Source organism: Octopus bimaculoides, chromosome 4 (assembly GCF_001194135.2).
Source record: "Octopus bimaculoides isolate UCB-OBI-ISO-001 chromosome 4, ASM119413v2, whole genome shotgun sequence".
Lineage (NCBI taxonomy): Eukaryota > Metazoa > Mollusca > Cephalopoda > Octopoda > Octopodidae > Octopus > Octopus bimaculoides.
The window spans coordinates 23483462-23500834 of NC_068984.1; the positions used below are offsets into that span (position 1 = coordinate 23483462).

The 17373-nt window shown below is 34.9% G+C and overlaps 1 protein-coding gene and 1 non-coding gene across 5 annotated transcripts in view; both read left to right on the forward strand.

Moving 5' to 3' along the window:
- The first annotated feature begins 766 nt into the window (after positions 1–766).
- LOC128247697 (5S ribosomal RNA) lies at positions 767–885 on the forward strand. The gene has a single exon (XR_008264067.1). It is a non-coding gene; the product is annotated as a 5S ribosomal RNA (ribosomal RNA).
- Positions 886–3565: 2680 nt separating this feature from the next.
- The window catches only part of LOC106882808 (chitobiosyldiphosphodolichol beta-mannosyltransferase), a 24832-nt gene continuing 11024 nt past the window's right edge, over positions 3566–17373 (forward strand). Inside the window, exons 1-6 of one of the 4 annotated variants that reach the window (XM_014933591.2) lie at positions 3566–4181; positions 8167–8472; positions 11275–11355; positions 13829–13932; positions 14849–14997; positions 16667–16756. In XM_014933591.2, coding sequence (XP_014789077.1) covers positions 8268–8472; positions 11275–11355; positions 13829–13932; positions 14849–14997; positions 16667–16756 — 629 coding nt within the window. In that variant the 5' untranslated portion in view covers positions 3566–4181; positions 8167–8267. Of the gene's footprint in view, positions 4182–5326; positions 5418–5459; positions 5887–7611; positions 7981–8166; positions 8473–11274; positions 11356–13828; positions 13933–14848; positions 14998–16666; positions 16757–17373 lie in introns of those variants that run through there. The other 3 variants (XM_014933593.2, XM_014933592.2, XM_014933590.2) reach the window with 3 other exon arrangements.

A 17373-nucleotide genomic window follows, 5' to 3' on the forward strand; every position in this document is an offset into this window, starting at 1 on the left:
CACGCTTTCATTGTTTTTCATTTGCACGAGCAACTTCAACAGTGGCACACACGCCAACACACACACACACTCACTCACGCACACATATATAGATACATATACATACAAGTGAAAAGCAAAACCGATTGGTTGTCGGCTTTTATTTACCTAGCACCCATTATAAATTAGTGCCGATACTACGCTCTTTACACGTTGATCTTTAGCAGAAAACATTTCCCATTTCGTGCACAGAATAGTGAACAGCTTCGCCTCTATTTCTGTTATCAACTACTGAATATCAGAATGCTGGGTATAGTTGGCAAATAAATTGTGCTATTTTATATCCGACCCTAAGGATATAGCGATCGTATCACATCATCACACCGGCATATAACAACATTCCATGTAAAGCGCTGGCGCACGAAATGTGAAATGTTTTCTGGTAAAGATGAACGTGTAAGAAACGCAGTAGCGTGACTTGCTGGTGGGAAGGAAAATAGGAAAAGTTCATAAGTCGTAATGAAAATGAAGTTCAATTGAGCAATGCTTCGGTATTAGTATACGACGTCAATGATGAGTTAAGTGCTGGTAGGAGTGTTTAACTTTTCAGCATTGGGTTAGGGTTAGGCAGATGAAACATAATGTCACATACTTACTCACGATGTCATAGATTTTTAACGAAAGAATATCTGAAGTATATAAATTTAAAGAAAATAAAGTTATGAAAAAATAAAAAAGTTTTAGTATCAGTTTATAGTATAAATAGATTAAAATTTACTACTCTAATGTTTACGGCCACATCACGTTGAAAGCACCGGTTCTCGTCCGATCACCGAAGTTAAGCAACATCGAGCCTAGTTAGTACTTAGATGGGTGACCGCTTGGGAACCCTAGGTGCTGTAAGCATTCTCTTTTTTTTTTTTTTAATCAAATTTTTTTTTTTAATCAAATTTTGAACGAATTGTAATTTGACTATATAATACTGTAAAAGATAGCGGATTCAATATATTTTCGTTATGGAATACAGAACGCATCCGCAGATTATCAAAATCCAGCGGGTGAGAGCCTCATGTAAACCTTTGTTGATTAACAGTTGTCCACTTAATGTTACCAAAGTTTTTCTATGACGATGTTGAAAATAGCTTTCATGTCATAATTGTTCTGCAACTAACAACCAGAGAGAACAACAAATACTGCAAAACATTCTCTCATATTTAAACGATTTGCAAATTCGTTAACTATATAAAGGGAGATAATTGAAAATGTGTTCAGTCATATCCCTTTGACCAATAAATATAACGCATAACTTCAAGACAAAAACTTCATATACTTGTTCCAGGAGGGGTTGGTCTCATGGCCTTCACAGATCCTCGTCGCCGGTAAGATTGATGATGTTAACGTTCTACTAAATATTTTCGAGTCAGCTACAGAAAAAAGAAACGTGCATAAAGGAAAAAAAATCCAAACAAATAACGTTCTGAGAAGAAATCCATAGGTTCGAGCATGTCGTACCGGTGAGCGACTGCATAGCATCGGCTGGCTGGCTGTTCTTTGGTTGCAATCTCGGATATCTCTGTGTAGCAACAGAACTATCTCAGATGTCGGAAACCGACATCTCTTGCTGGAGAAGAAGGAAAGTATTTATGATGCCGTCTTTGCTAGGTTGAAGATATGCATTTGCCCGAAAAGATATTCAATGGTTCAGTAGAGCATTCAGGTAGAGGTGTGAGTGATGACTTATGTTCCTTGCTCTTCCAACGGACTTAGGTTTCTGCAGCAGCTTGATGCTAGTAGCGTTGCTTCTGGGAGTGAGAGGAGTGGTGTAACCTGGGCGGCACTTTAGAGTCTGATATATAAGTCAGTATAGGGATCTTTTTTAAAACGGGGGCCACATTTTTCATAAACGAAACACTTTGAAACTTGGAACACTGGTAGAATGTGTCATATAAAACATCTTTTTCTCTTAGTCTTCTTAAAAAAAAAAGAAATCCATAAGTTATTCCATGTTAAAGTTGTCGTATTTCTGTAATTTCAACCAATCACTGACGTCCATTCAGCCGATATACATTAAGTGCCGACTACATAAACAAACGATTCTGAAACAATTAACCCTAACCCTAACCCTAACCCTAGGGTTAGGGTTAGGGTTAGGGTTAGGGTTAAAGCAAATTTAAAATGAAAAAAGCAAATAAAATGTCAGAAGTAATGGAGATTAAATACGCTTTACATCGCTTAATCAGACAAAGGAGTAAATGTAAACAACTGAATACTTGTCAGTGATTGGTTGAAATTATCGAAATAAGACAATTTTTTACATGAAATAAATTCGAATACAAAAATATTTTTCTGTTCTATAACACAAAATAGATAAGTATACGAAGTTTGAAAGTCTTTCCGTACCAAAAACACTACGTAAAACATTAATGAAAAACGTGGCCCCCGTTTTAAAATAGATCCGAGAACTGTTATTCACAAAACTCATGAATCCTTCCTCTGTAAATACTGCGATCTTGGAAACGGTTGACCAGAGATTAGTTGAAAAAAAAAGAAAAGCACGTGCTTTAGCTCCCTTGGATGTTTCATCTCTTCTAGTGGTTCTTTCCACAGAGATAGTTGCATATGTAACTAGTTACTGAGTCGTTTTCGATCTAGTAACGGAAATCAGTGTATCAAGTTGTTGTACTCTCATCCCTCTTATATGGATGTGAAATCTGGATGCTCCAGAAAATTCTCTTCAAGAACCTTGAACATTTCCACTTGCGAATTCTGCAATCGATCATGAGCTTCAGTCGGCAGGACCAGGTGGAAAATTTGGAATTGTTGGACAGACAGAGCCAATCTGGTCAGTTTTGAGACTATGTCACTGAAGGGTCTGCTACGCTGCACTGGACACATCGACTCCACCAAATATTCTATATCTGCCGACTCCACCAAATATTCTATATCTGGTCGATCAAAATAGAGATGTAAAGACAATATGAAAGTCTATTTGAAGACCTGTCTGTTCAAGAAAGCTGAAGTCTTACTTTCTAAATAGAGCTAATTATTGTGTTATGAAAAAAAGTCTAAAAGATAAATCTACGTAGAGAATCGTAAATACAGGTGAACTTCTTCAAGGTACAAAATTCATATTGAAACAGAAACAAAAACACTACTAAATTATTTTAAAATCCTAAACAGTCTATTCTAACACCAAAACACACACACACGTACGTTCAATGCAAAAGGAAAATATCTCTCGCAAGATACACTCAACACGAACAATTATATTGTTGAGGTTAGAAAGTGAACAAGATACGTTTGACCATTTATAGATAGAATACTAGTGTAGACCAAATGGTACGAGAAGTGTATATGTATGCGAGGCTACGAAAAGGATAAGAAAGAAAAAATATTTCTCTAGATCCATATGATGATTTGGCTCCTGCACTAAAAACAAATGAAACTTGTACATTTGTTCGTCAGTGTCCCTGTCATCGTGGAATGGTGATTTATGTCCTATCCACTTACGACTAAGTGAATTGAATATATATATATATATAAAGTGAGAGAGAGAGAGAGAGAGAGAGAGAGAGAGAGAGAGAGAGAGAGACAGTGTCCTTTATGTACAGAATCGGAAAATCAGAGACGAAAAGTGTGTCGACACCCTAATGACATAACTGACAAATTACTCGCTAGTTAGATGTGGCGTATTCTGGAAAATACGTTCAGTACAAAAGGAAAATATCTCTCGCAAGATACACTCAACACGAACAATTATATTGTTGAGGTTAGAAAGTGAACAAGATACGTTTGACCATTTATTAGATAGAATACTAGTGTAGACCAAAGATAGTAATCGGTTTAGTAGCTGACAATTCCGAGTTTAAAATTTATCATGGTTGACTTAGCATTTTATTATCTCTATTCTGTAGCAACTCTCATGTAGTTAGGTGATTTTTTTTTTTTCAGTTCGTTCTCCATACGTCATCAGTATATTTGAATGATCAGAGAGCAAAACATCTGAGCCAGGTGCTGGCTTATAAAGCGGAACTTAAACGTTCTCTTCCTCTCTTTCTCCGTAATCAAAAACGGACCGAGCAAGCTGTTTTTCCTTCAATCAGAACTCAACCAGAGCATAAACAGTCTTTTTCACTTTCGTACAGCTATTCTCTCTTAATTACAAAACGCAATGTTTCTGTTTGTCTATTCCACCAGATCACGTAAGTTGATTTCACTTACTTTTTAACTAGGAAATAATTTCTTTCCACACCCTGCATGTAACACACACACACATACACACGCACGCGTGCGCGCACACACTCACGCACACACACTCGCACACTCTCTCTCTCTCTCTCTCTCTCTCATACACACACACACTTTGATTCAGGAACACATATATAACACCATCTCTACAACACATTTAACTGGAATTATGCATTTTACTAATGATATATTGGGGATAGATACTAAGGAGGCGTCTATCACCGAGGAGGCGAAATCACGCCGAAACATTGTGGATGGTAATCTGGTGACGTCACTTGGCGTCTGGTGTACATTTATACACAAAATCTATCTTGAGAAATTTATTCCCCGAGACAACCCGTGGTGAATGTCATTCGTACTTTAGTTTGCAGGAACCTGCGCTTGATTGACCATTCAGCAAAATAAGCACGTGATTAGGGCATCAAGGAAAGTGTGTGGGGTGGGGGGGGCCCACAAAAATGGTAAATGGTTTGCGGCACAGAAGGAATCACTTTAAACTTGGTAAAATAATATTCGAATTGGTTTATAAAATTCGAATATAATTTCGAAGTGTTGATGGCGTTATAGTGAGGGATCTGATCAAAGACTTTGCAATAAAAAAGTAGAAAACGTTTCAAATATAAATAGTTGAAGTATGCAAGAATAAACATTATTTCGCATTTTATTGTTTTGCTTCATTTTGAAAAGCAAAATATTTATTTTGCGATCTATTATTTTCTGTATTTTGAATTACATATATACGAGGGCACAAAAACCCTTTAAGTGCTTTCGGCCCTTCTGGGTCTTAATCCGACCCTGGCAGAAACGTATTAAAAATAAACGTGTAACCGTCATATGTTTGTGTGTGTGTGAGTGTATATGTATATGTATGTCTTAGATATAATATCATAACGATCATGCATACAAACCAGGTTACATTACTCAAAGTTCCGTGCAGGCCTGATAGACGTGCAGTGGCCAGATGTCCTTATCTGGATCTCCAGATGTATCTGTTTGGATTTTTGGAGATCTGAATAGACACGTCTGGCTCCTGCGAAACTGTGAGTTATGTAACCTAGTTTGGTTGTATGATCGTTATAAAACTATACTTCCTCTATAGTTCATATAGTTGAGTACACTTTTCTTTTGCTATGAACCGCACCCGACCATTGTGTGTTGTGGGAGGGGGGCGTGTGTGCGTGAGTGCATATGTAAGTATTGATATGTGTATTTATATGCAATTTATACACTAAGACATCTCAATATTGCGTATAAAACTAAATAACTGCATCGTCAAACTATCTGATAAAGCCGATAATCGGCGAAACTTCGAAGTTACTGTCAGCTTTTTTCTGTCGGCATGTATATGAACATATGACTGACAGACAAGCAAATAGATAGATAGATAGATAGATAGATAGATAGATAGATAGATAGATAGATAGATAGATAGATAGATAGATAGATAGATAGACAGATTATTGTCAATCGATTTTGTGAAATCAATGTTCTCGTTCGATGTTAATGAATGCAGGTACTGTGCTCGGATAGATTACTATCTATAGGGGTAAGACTTATCTACACCCTTAGACGGTCATGTAACCAGTCTGTCAACAGCTGCAAAGCTTTCCCACTCTTCAGTTGTCAAAACAATACGCCTGCGAGAGCCTTGAAACGAAGGTAAGCTCCCTATAAGTTATGTCTGTAATTCGTTTACTTAATCGGTTGAAACTAATCCATTACAATGAATTACGTTGCCAATATCATTTAAAAAGGTATATACTTTACACAAATTTAATCTTCCTCCTCAGGAGCTAATGAAATTAATATAATTTAAAGAAGTTGCCCATATCCTTTATTTTCATATTGTTTTATCTATCTTTAAATGTTATATATATTTTTTATCTAGATATAATTGTGCAAAAAGTTATAAATTACCGTGATTTTTCAATTAATATGACATATCTCAAAATTTTTTGGTGATTTCAAAGATCTTTGAAGAATAAGCTACTGACAATTCAGCTACGAGTTACATTGTCTCTTTGTTTTATATATTACCGCCAATTTCCTCAGCATACGCACAATGAATCGCCAGTTTACTGTGCTTAATTTCCTCTAAATGGATTGGGTTTTCAAAAGAATGACCTTATTTTCTTCTTTTGTGCCTATAGAGGAAAATAAATGTCATATTCTTAATTCCTGCTTCCTGGTAGCTGTAAAGTTTCAGTTTTAGAATTACTATTTATATATAGTGAAACAATTTCTGCAGGGGTATGAAACTGATAATTTTCCTTTACACTTAAATTGTAATATTCTATGATTTAATTCCATTCACATCTAAGATACATTACAGGAAGATAAATAGGCCGAGTATTTAATGGTCTTTTATTTTATCGATCAGGAAAGTTGGCTGATCCCTTAATACAGTTAGTGGTCCATGTTCACTTTGTCAAACTGCCGTTGGTATAATTTAATTTGGCGGCCGGCGACCTTTGGCTATAAACAACACGATCAATAACTTAAATAGTGGTAGCTTTCTAAGGGACCAGGCCAACCTTTCTAAAATGGAGCTAGTCTCATATGTATGTATGTATGTATGTATGTATGTATGTATGTATGCATGTATGCATGCATGCATGTATGTATGTATACATGTATGTATGTGTGTATACAGACATATGTACACACACACACACACACACAGAGGTTTGGTGACGCAAACAGGAAAATAGATATCAAAACATTACTATATATACGTTGTTTTTTTTTATTATTAATAATAATAATAATAATCAGCAGAAGTTAGAAGGATACATGGGCCGAGAGTTTCGTCGTATGTGTGTGTGTGTGTGACAGTACGGGTAGATATTTTTTCTAATTCAAAGAGACAAAAGTAAAATTTTCTAAAAAAAAAAAAAAAAATACAAAGATGGACAACATAAAGAAATATATCCTTGTTGTAGAATTTGTTTTTATTAATCTATATTAATTCGTTTTAGTGTTTATTTTGCATAGATTTTGCATTTGTTTCTCTTTGAATTAGTTGAATGGTAAATATTAACTGCTGTGCATGCAATTCCAGGTTACAGACCGCCAAAGCTGCAGCGTGGCAAAGTGAAAGTAGGAAACAATATATATTTAATATATACACATGTGCGTCCACACAAACACACTGTCTGTTTGATCGTATATTTATTTAAACTTAAGCATTTGGTCGCAGCTCCAGTTTTATGCTCTGTGATCTGTGTGTATTTATTTATTTATTTATTTATGTTTTTTCAGCCAAGTGGCTGCGGTCATGCTGGTGTGTGTAAACTTCACAATTTATGTCAGATGTTATTGTTTCTGAATATGCCAGTCATGTTCGCTGAATCTTACTACACAATCTTAAGACCACACACACACACATACACACACGTATTTAATAAACAATGTTCGTTTTTGTCGTAACTGTGTCGCTTGCGAACTCAACACAAACAGCTGTTCAACGTAAATTTATTGACATGCGTATAAATTGTCAGAGAAGTAGGAGAAAAAATAACATAGTGTTCAAATGTGTGTTTTTGATGAGGTTATAAATAAAATTTATATAGAAACGTATATTATCAATAACTTTCACAAATATGAATTAAAATTAATTAATCAACCTTAACTGTGCCGCTTATATCCACCAGCAATGTAAGGCTCGATATTAAATAGAAACTTTCGACTGTGAACACTATGTCTTTGTTTTCCCATTCAACAAAGAAGGAATCGCCTTATTTTATTTCAAAAGTACGGTATCGTTTCTTTCTCCTGTCTTTTTATTATCCTACGTTTAACGATATTGTTGTTTGGCAAAACTATCGCATAGTCCTTCATTTAGTTTTTCTTTCCCGGCCAATAAAATTGTTATTTCATTAAATCAATGGCTATTACTTTATTTTATTTATATATTTCTTTGTTTCTTTTTTCTTACAGATGACTAGTTCAAGCAGATCTTAAAGAGCTCCACATATACTAAGCTGACCATAATCCCAAATTTTCTACTGCTAAACTACACAAACCTGATCTCCTCAACAATGTCTAATAATTTACTAATATGGTTGGCTGTCGCCCCAATTGTCGCCTTCATCATCCTTTACATTTTGTTTAATTATATTATTAGCGGACGCAAATGTGTGTGCATCGTTGTCTTGGCTGATATAGGAAGAAGTCCACGAATGCAGTATCATGCGTTGTCTTTTGCAAAGGAAGGTTTTGCTGTTGATCTTATCGGATATGGAGGTTGGTTCTTTCAACATAGGCATTAATGTATGTGTGTGTGTATATATATATATATATATATATATATATATATATATATAATGTGTGTGTGTATGATGCACGAGTTTGTAATTTGTATTTGTATGATGTAAGCGTTTGTTGTCATTACACTTTTTTTTTCTCCCTATTTTCATGGTAGTAGTGTTTGACCAAAACAGTTTCTCTTGTCCTCAAATATTTCACAGACTCGTCATGTGGTCAAGTCTGAGATATTTCCCCTTTAACATGAAATATTGTTTTTAAAAAATGCCAATCAGTTAATTTCAAACGGTTAGGACTCTAAATTTGAAAAATTTAATGAACAATATTTTAAGATAATATTTTATCCAGACAATTTCTTATTCAGAAAATAAGATTGGACTGTGTATCATATAAAAGGTAAATTATGTTTCAGGTGGAATCCTTCTTGAAGAAATAAGTGTATTTGAAAGATGTGGAAGTGTCTTCCAACACATTTTTCATTTCTTTAAAGAAGGATCCTAGCTGAAACATGAGACTCCCCTCTGCCCCATGTAATCAAACTTGTACTGTTTTACAAATTTTATCAAATTTAATCCTAACGCAATTCCCCGCCAGTTTCGATGAATTTATTTATTTTTATTTTTTATCCTTATTCAAATCGATATTGCATACTCATCAAATAATGCCTATTTCTTGATACTGTCTTTGTAATGCTTCGATCTTCATAGTTTATGTCATTATACAGAACCAGTATTTTTGTATCAACGTCTGTGTTTTTACGTGGTCGCTTGAGCTGCAAGAAATGTCAGCCAAATCCCCATCATACCAATGATTAAACAAAATGAAGCACACATTGGATAGTTTAACTCTCACATTTATTGATGGGATAGGCACAGTTGGAACGCCTTTGACTAAACGACAACTGAGCATCATATGAGTTACTCTCTTTTCTTTAGTTACTTTTATTTTGTTCTTACTTTCCTTTAAATATAAAATCGTATACAATCACTATTCTGTAAAAAAGAATATATCTGCAATCTTCAGATTTGGATTTATTTTGTCTTTTATGTTACTTGAGAGAAATAGTAATAGTGCATAATTTTCTAGCTCCAACATAGACACTGAAAGCCATCTTGGTAATTCTAGTGAGATATGAAAGCCAACATGTTTACTGACTGCTAAAAACTTATGCTCTGTCCAAATGCTAAGTCTGACAATTTCTGATACTTTTCAAGGCAATCTCTCTTCACATTTTCAAATCTATGTTCAATGTTGAAGAAATAATTTTAAAAATAAGTCAAATATTAGGAATGATGACACATTCCTTTACCTTCTTAAATGCCAAAAAAAAAAAAAAAATTAAAGACTCAGTGTAAAAGATTATGTGTGACCCCACTTAGAGTATGCAGCTATAGAAGGATATAGAAGCTATTGATAGAGTTCAGAGATGAGCAGCAAAAATACCACCTGAATTAAGAAAGATGCAAGAGGCTAAGAATTGCAACTTTAGAGGAAAGACGGCAAAAAGTAGACATGACAGAAGTATTTAAAATAATAAAAGGACTTGAAAATAAATGTTAAAGGCCTCAATTATACACTTTGTAAGAAAACAATGCTTTAACTCTAGCATTTAAACCAGTCATATCCAGCCCAAATATTCTATCTGTTTTATATTCAAACTGATTGTTTCTGGCCTCTCACACCTACCCTACAATGTCATTCTAAAACTAAACAATAACATCCTTGAAATCTTGAAGTTACAAGATAATGTAAGACTAATTCAAAACAATGTGAATAAATAATAGAGTAATCTGAATGCTAAAGGGTTAAATACATGAGAATTTTTTTTAATTCTGAAAGAGCTATGAGTGAACAGAATAATAGGTACAGGAGAGGCTGCATGATGGAGAAGTTGGCCTCCCAACCACATGATCTTGGGTTCAGTCCCACTCCTTGGCATCAAGGGCATGTCTTCTACTATAATCATAGGTTGATCAAAAGGTTTGTAAGTGGACATCGTAGATGGAAACTAAAAGAAGTCTGTTGTCTATATAGATATGTATGTGTGTCTCCTTCATGTTACATGATAGATGTAAATGAATATAACTGTCATACAATCAGTGTTATTTATCATCATCATCCAATGTCTGTTTTCTATGCTGGAGTAGGTTGGAATACTGGTACATATTTCGAATATTCTGTGAAAAAAAAAAATGTTTGGCCATGGGCAAATATAACCTTGCTTTGAAATATGTGAGGATTGGTGACAGGAAGGGCATCTGGCCATAGGAAATCTGCTTCATTAAACTTCAGGATGGAAAAGTAGATATTAAAATGATGATGACAAAAAAGATGAATGAATATTAGATGGGAGGTGAAGGCTAGCAGGAAGGACTAAATGGTGGATAGGGAATCTCACAAAACTGGATTCAACAGGTGTGTCACAAAGAGAATGTTTCTTCTTCAGAACCAGAAAATGTCACCATTAAATATGTGGTTGACTGAAATGAGTAAAAGACAGAAGAGAAGAAACCACTGTACACAGTTAGCCTCTGATTGATTAAATTTATCTTACCCACTTTTTTTTTATTTTCTCAAAACACGAGGAAGGAGCATTTGTAAAACCATTCAATGAAAGGGTCACTGAGCTATGAAAGATTGATAACTATTGTTTTATATTATTCTACGTTTTCTACATTATATCCAAAGAAAACTTGTCCGTCTACAGGCTAGCCTTCATTTAACAATGCTCCACCACTGTCAACATAAGTTAGCAATAAATATGCTCGTCTTCTCTTTCAGGTTCATCACCCCTGCAAGATTTAACCAAAAATGAACAAGTTAACATATACTTTCTGCCCGAAGTTCCATCAATAACTACCTGTGAGTAAACAAGTTTCTTATCATGGCTGCTCTTGAAATTATTTGTGTACATGTTTTACTTTCCAGCAGCTTAAAACAGTATTCATGTATCATTGCATTTGTTTTTTCTTATATATCTATATAGGTTTTGTGTGTATATACTTGATTCTGTATGTGTGTGTGTGTATGTCTGTATGAGATAGAATTTATATACATGTATGTATATGCATGCAAGAGACAGTTTTTGTGTTTTTACGTGTATGTACCATGTTCATAAAAATAAACATTGTTAGGAAATATTTAAGCTCAGCTTAAATATATCACCTGTTTGATATTGACAACTAGATAGACAATTCTGTAAATTCAGTGTTTGGCTTTATATCAAAAGGCACTTATGAAATATAAACCTAAATCAAAATATTGGCTTCAAATTTTGGCACAAGGCCAGCAATTTCGTGGTAGGTGCTAAATCAATTACATCAACCCCAGTGCCCAACTGGTTCTTAATTTATTGATCACAAAAGGATTAAAAGCAAAATCAAACTCTGTTGAATTTAAACTAAGAACTTAAGGACAGACAAAATGCTGCTAAGCATTTTGCCCAGTTTGCTAACAATTCTGCTTACTCGCCACTTTAACCTAAGTCAAAATATTGAAATAAATATATTAATGTACTGGTGGGGGTAATCTATTTTCTTTGATTTGTTTTGTTTACTTCTTTAATAACAACAAAGAACTGGTGATATATCTTGTATGAAGTAGTTCTATCCACATTGGTAATGTCACAAACATCATTTCTTAACCCACTTGATACCAATCTGCCTGAAACCACCCTTGATTCTATGTTACAAACTTTGTTTTAACCCTTTAGCATTCAGATTAATCAGTCTTATTTGATAAGATTATTTTGAATTAATCATGTATTATCTCATAGCTTTGAGATTTGATATGATAGTTTAATTTTAGGATGACATTGTAAGGTTGATGTGAATGGCTTCATCAGGCAAGTTTAAACAATAAAACAGGCTGATTATTTTGTCTGGATTTGGCCAGTTTAAATGCTAAAGGTTTAGTGATTTACAATCAAAATTTCATGTTAACCTTTTAGCATTTTACTGGCCATATCTGGCTCAAATATTCTGTTTGTTTTATGTCTGAACAAGTCAGTTCTGTCCTCTCACACCTACCCTACAATGTCATTCTAAAAATATACAATTACATCATTGAAATTTCGAGGATATAAGATGATACAGGATTAATTAAAAACAATGTGAATGAATAAGTATTACATTTGACAGAATAATCTGAATACTAAAGGGTTAATTTATGTTCCAAACAACAGCTTAATTATGACAAAATTATTTTCTAAAAATTCTCCAGAATTTATTGAAATAAAGGCATTGTATTTCAGCAGAAATATGGTAACAAATGGGTTAAACATTATCACCAACTATGACTTAAGACTTCAGCTCTGTGTCAAATGATGCAACACGAGTTAATAGGAAGTCTGTATGGTCAGTCATCCTATTAAAAATAGCAACCAAATTTCCTCAGGTTATACTCGACCATCTTAGAAAAGATAATGTGATCTGGGTTCTCAGGATGTGGGAAAAAAATGTGATGGTCATAGCTAGAATGCCTTTTATCATGGTTCTGCTCAATTATAGCTGATCTGTTGCTAAACAATAGCAAAAAACTAATGATGGATTCTTTATATGTTCACTTGACCTGCTATACATAACAGCCAACTCTTGCTCACATTACATCTGTACCATCTTAAAATAGGATGCATATCTTGAAAGCTTTTAGTTACATTTCTGCCTGATTAAAGCTGACCTGGAGGTAAAAACAATAATCTTGACCATAAGCATAACTCACAGGGAATCATTGTCTCCCTGTGTAAGGCTGATGTTTCATCTCATATCTACCATTGTTGAATGGATCTGTGATCAAAGACATTCTAACCATGACTATTTTATCTTTCTTTCAAACATGAACTACATTATATAATATGTTCATTTAAAGGTGTTAGAATACGATTCTGAGGAGCTGCTATTTTAGGCAGATTGAGTGACCATGTTGAAGTTCAGAGATTTGGATGACCAATATGTAGCTATCTTTGTGGTTGCTGTTTAGCATGAGATCAATCTTGATCAAAAGCATTCTAGCTATGACTAATACCTTTTCTCCTAACTCAGGACACCCCAGACCAGTTTTGTGCAATGTACTAGTCTTTCCTGGGGCAGTGTGGTTTGATTTGAACGAGATTTGGCTGCTATTTCTAGCAGGTCAAAAGGTCACGTCAAGGCACTCTCACGGGCTTCTTTGATGTTTGCATTAGTGGTGAAATGCGAAGCATATAATTAGCAGATTGAAATGCTGGAATATCAGAATAACAGTAATAAAATATAATCACACTTTACTTAAAATAGATTCACCAATTCATATTCTACACGCCTTGTTTAATGTTTATCTAATTTTAATTTTTTTCAAGTGTTACCACGGCTGTTGTCTTATGCTACCAAGGTGATCTGGCAGACTACATCATTGTGTGTCACACTGCTACTCACACCAAAATCATCTCACATCTTATTACAGGTAAATTAAGGTCTTCTTTTCTTACAGTTCAATTAATTTTAGGATTTTTTTTTTTTTTGTATTTCTAAATTTGTACCTGATTAAAGAAATGGGATTAATTTTGTTAACAATTCATTTTTTATTGAATCAGTAGGTCATCATCATTTATAATTGACCCAGTGTTTTTGGAAACATGGTAATTAATGTCTTTATCTTTGTTATTGCTGTTGTTGTGATCTTTGTCACTGTTATTATTCCTTCTATTTCTTTCCAAAAGGGTTCAAAGGGTCAACTACTTGGTATTTTAAACCAAGGTTAGGTAGAGCTCTCCAACCCTGTAAGGTATTTCTCCTAAAAGAAGGCCACTCCAATGTAAGACCTTCAGCTTGCTTGTCATTGTAGCTGTCTTAGCCCACTGAGCCATTGTCGTCAGACCTCTAAGCCCAAAGAATGGGATTGGATTGTATGGACTGACTCTCCCTTTAAAACTACTAAATGCAGGCAGGAAGAAGAGCCCTGCAGTATCAATAATTGGTTTACATAGTCCCTTCTGGGCATGCTATTCTCCCACATGATCTTTGACAAAAAGAAACTACTGCCAACATAATTTCAAAAAAGTGTTTCAAAGCAATACATTAGAATTGGTACAGATAGTTTACAAAGTGGATTAAGTTAACGTGTTGTGAAGAAAAGTAAAGAACAATCTGACATTTTGGACATGGCCAGTCCTTAACAAAACATTAGATGCCTCCTCTTCTTCATAAGTTAATGTATTCTCACTTTGTAAACTACTTTTATATACTATGTGCTGATACAAACTGTCACTAATTGCCTATTATTCTTCTGTTGCACATTATAGTCAGTCATTTATTTAGTCTGGTTTTCTACATCTCTCCCATTATGACTGATAATATTGATGTTAATTTTGTTTTGTTAGAATCCTCCATCAATTCCAACACTTGCTGTTGTTTGGGTAGTTGCTGCTATTCGCCGGTCAAAAGTCATCATAGATTGGCATAACTATGGCTACAGCATTTTGGGTCTTACTCTTGGACATCAACACCCACTTGTCAAGTTTTCTAAATGGTAAGCAATGTTTATAAATATATAATTCTGTCATGATTCTAATTGCATTGATTTTCATCAGCATCCAGTTCCTGACTGCAATTTCTATTAGAATCAACCAGTTTATTTCTGCATTCAATTATTCATTCATACATGTAGTTGTTGAATGGTGTGGGAGCCTGTTTGACAACTTTCAATTATATTATAAGTTGCATACTACGTATAATAAATGAATCATATTTCAGGTCTATATATAATATCACAGTTTCTACTTTTTTTTTATTGTTTAGCAAATTTTAATCTAAATTGCATTTGTAAAGTTGTTCCATTATTTTATTCTAGCTGTCACTTGACTTGTTAAAAATACCCACCAAATCTCCTCCTAAAGCATACCTTACTACATTCATAAAGAATACCTACTAATGTAATCCATACACACTGTTCCTGGGCAAAAGATAGGATGGTCATGTTTTGAGCAGCTTTGTCCATGTCTTTTAGATCAGGGTTGACTTGGAGCTAAGCAACAACAACCAGTTATCTTAGTTTTATCATCTATTTTTCTGTGCTGGCAATACAGCTGTACTTCATATTTCCATATCCCATCTTACCTGTGCATCCTAGTATTTCCAAGAGTTGTATGATCAGTTCGTCTAAAGTTAGTCGCTCTCAGATTTTCCTGTAATTGTGGTTGGCTTCCCTTTGCCATCACTTTCTCAGTTTAATTATATTCATTCAATCTTTCTTTCAAGGTAACTTTAGTCATTTATTTTTTCTATCACTGCAGATCCCCTGCATTCACTGCTTTTGTTTTGCTGCCCTACAACATTGTATTTCTTCCACATGTTTCATATAATTGGTGTAGTTTTATCAAACGGGTTGAATTTTCCTAAATTCTATATTTATCAACTAATGCTTATGACATTTAGTTAGGCATATGTGATTCCAACACACAAATTTAAGCTATTATATGTAGTAATTATTAGCTATCTAAATTCATGCACAAAATGTTGCTAAATTATACCCTTAAAACATTGGGCGATATGATATGCTTCAGAAGACCTGTTGAGTCAAGTAAAATTGAAATCGTAGCTGTGGCCAGTGCCACTTAACTGGCCTCTGTGCTTGTGGCATGTAGAATGCACCATCAGAACATGGTTAATGCCAATGCCCCCTGACTAGCTCCTATGCTGATGGCATGTAAAAAGCACCATCCAAACGTGGTCGATGCTAGTGCCCGCTGACTGGCTCCCATGCCGGTGGCATGTAAAAAGCACCCACTACACTCTCAGAGTGGTTGGTGTCAAGAAGGGCATCCAGCTGCAGAAACCTTGTCAGATCAGATTGGAGCCTGGTGCAGCCTCCCAGCTTGCTAGACCTCAGTCAAACTGTCTAACCCATACCAGCATGGAAAGCGGACGTTAAATGATGGTGATGATGATGTGTGTTAAAGTGATCTAATTTTAAACTTTCCATCAAAATTTCATGTTAGTTTATGTTCCAAACACCAGCTTAATTGTAGCAAAATTGCTTTCTTAAATTTTCCGTTGTTTTCAAAATTTATTGAAATAAAACTATTGTATTTCAGCAGAAAACTAATTAACATTTATGTAATTAAACAGGTGAAATTATTGTAATATTTTATTGAAATGGAATAAAGCCATAGAATAATAACTGTATTGTATTTTTGTAGGTTTGAAAAGACATTTGGCCGATTTGCAAATGGAAATTTGTGTGTTACAGATGCCATGAAGAAAGATCTGCATGAAAACTGGAAGATTAAGTGAGTTACTCTTTGAGCATTTGTTAGCCCTCTTGAAAGCATAGCACCATTTGAACATAATCATTACCAGCATTGCCTTCTAGCACTTGCGCTGGTGACACGTTTAGAAAATCATTCAAGCGAGGTCGTTGCCAGTGCCACTGGACTGGCTCCTGTGCAGGTGGCACGTAAAAAACATCTTTTTGAGTGTGGCCGTTGCCAGTACCGCCTGACTAACCCTTGTGCTGGTGGCACGTAAAAGCACCCACTACACTCTCGGAGTGGTTGGCATTAGGAAGGGCATCCAGCTGTAGAAACTTTGCCAGATCAGATTGGAGCCTGGTGCAGCCTTCTTGCTTGCCAGTCCTTAGTCAAATCGTCCAACCCATGCTAGCATGGAAAGCGGACGTTAAATGATGATGATTAGAATATTGCAACCATCTAAATGCTAGTCAAACCTTCATTTGACCAGTAATCCAATGATATGCTGTATCTTCCCTTTTACTCATCTACACTAAGTACAACAGCCTGTGCTTCTCTCAACTAGTAAACTGTAGTGTAACTGACCAAACCTACTTGAAATCTGAAACTGTCTTCATCATCATCATCATCATCATCGTTTAACGTCCGCTTTCCAT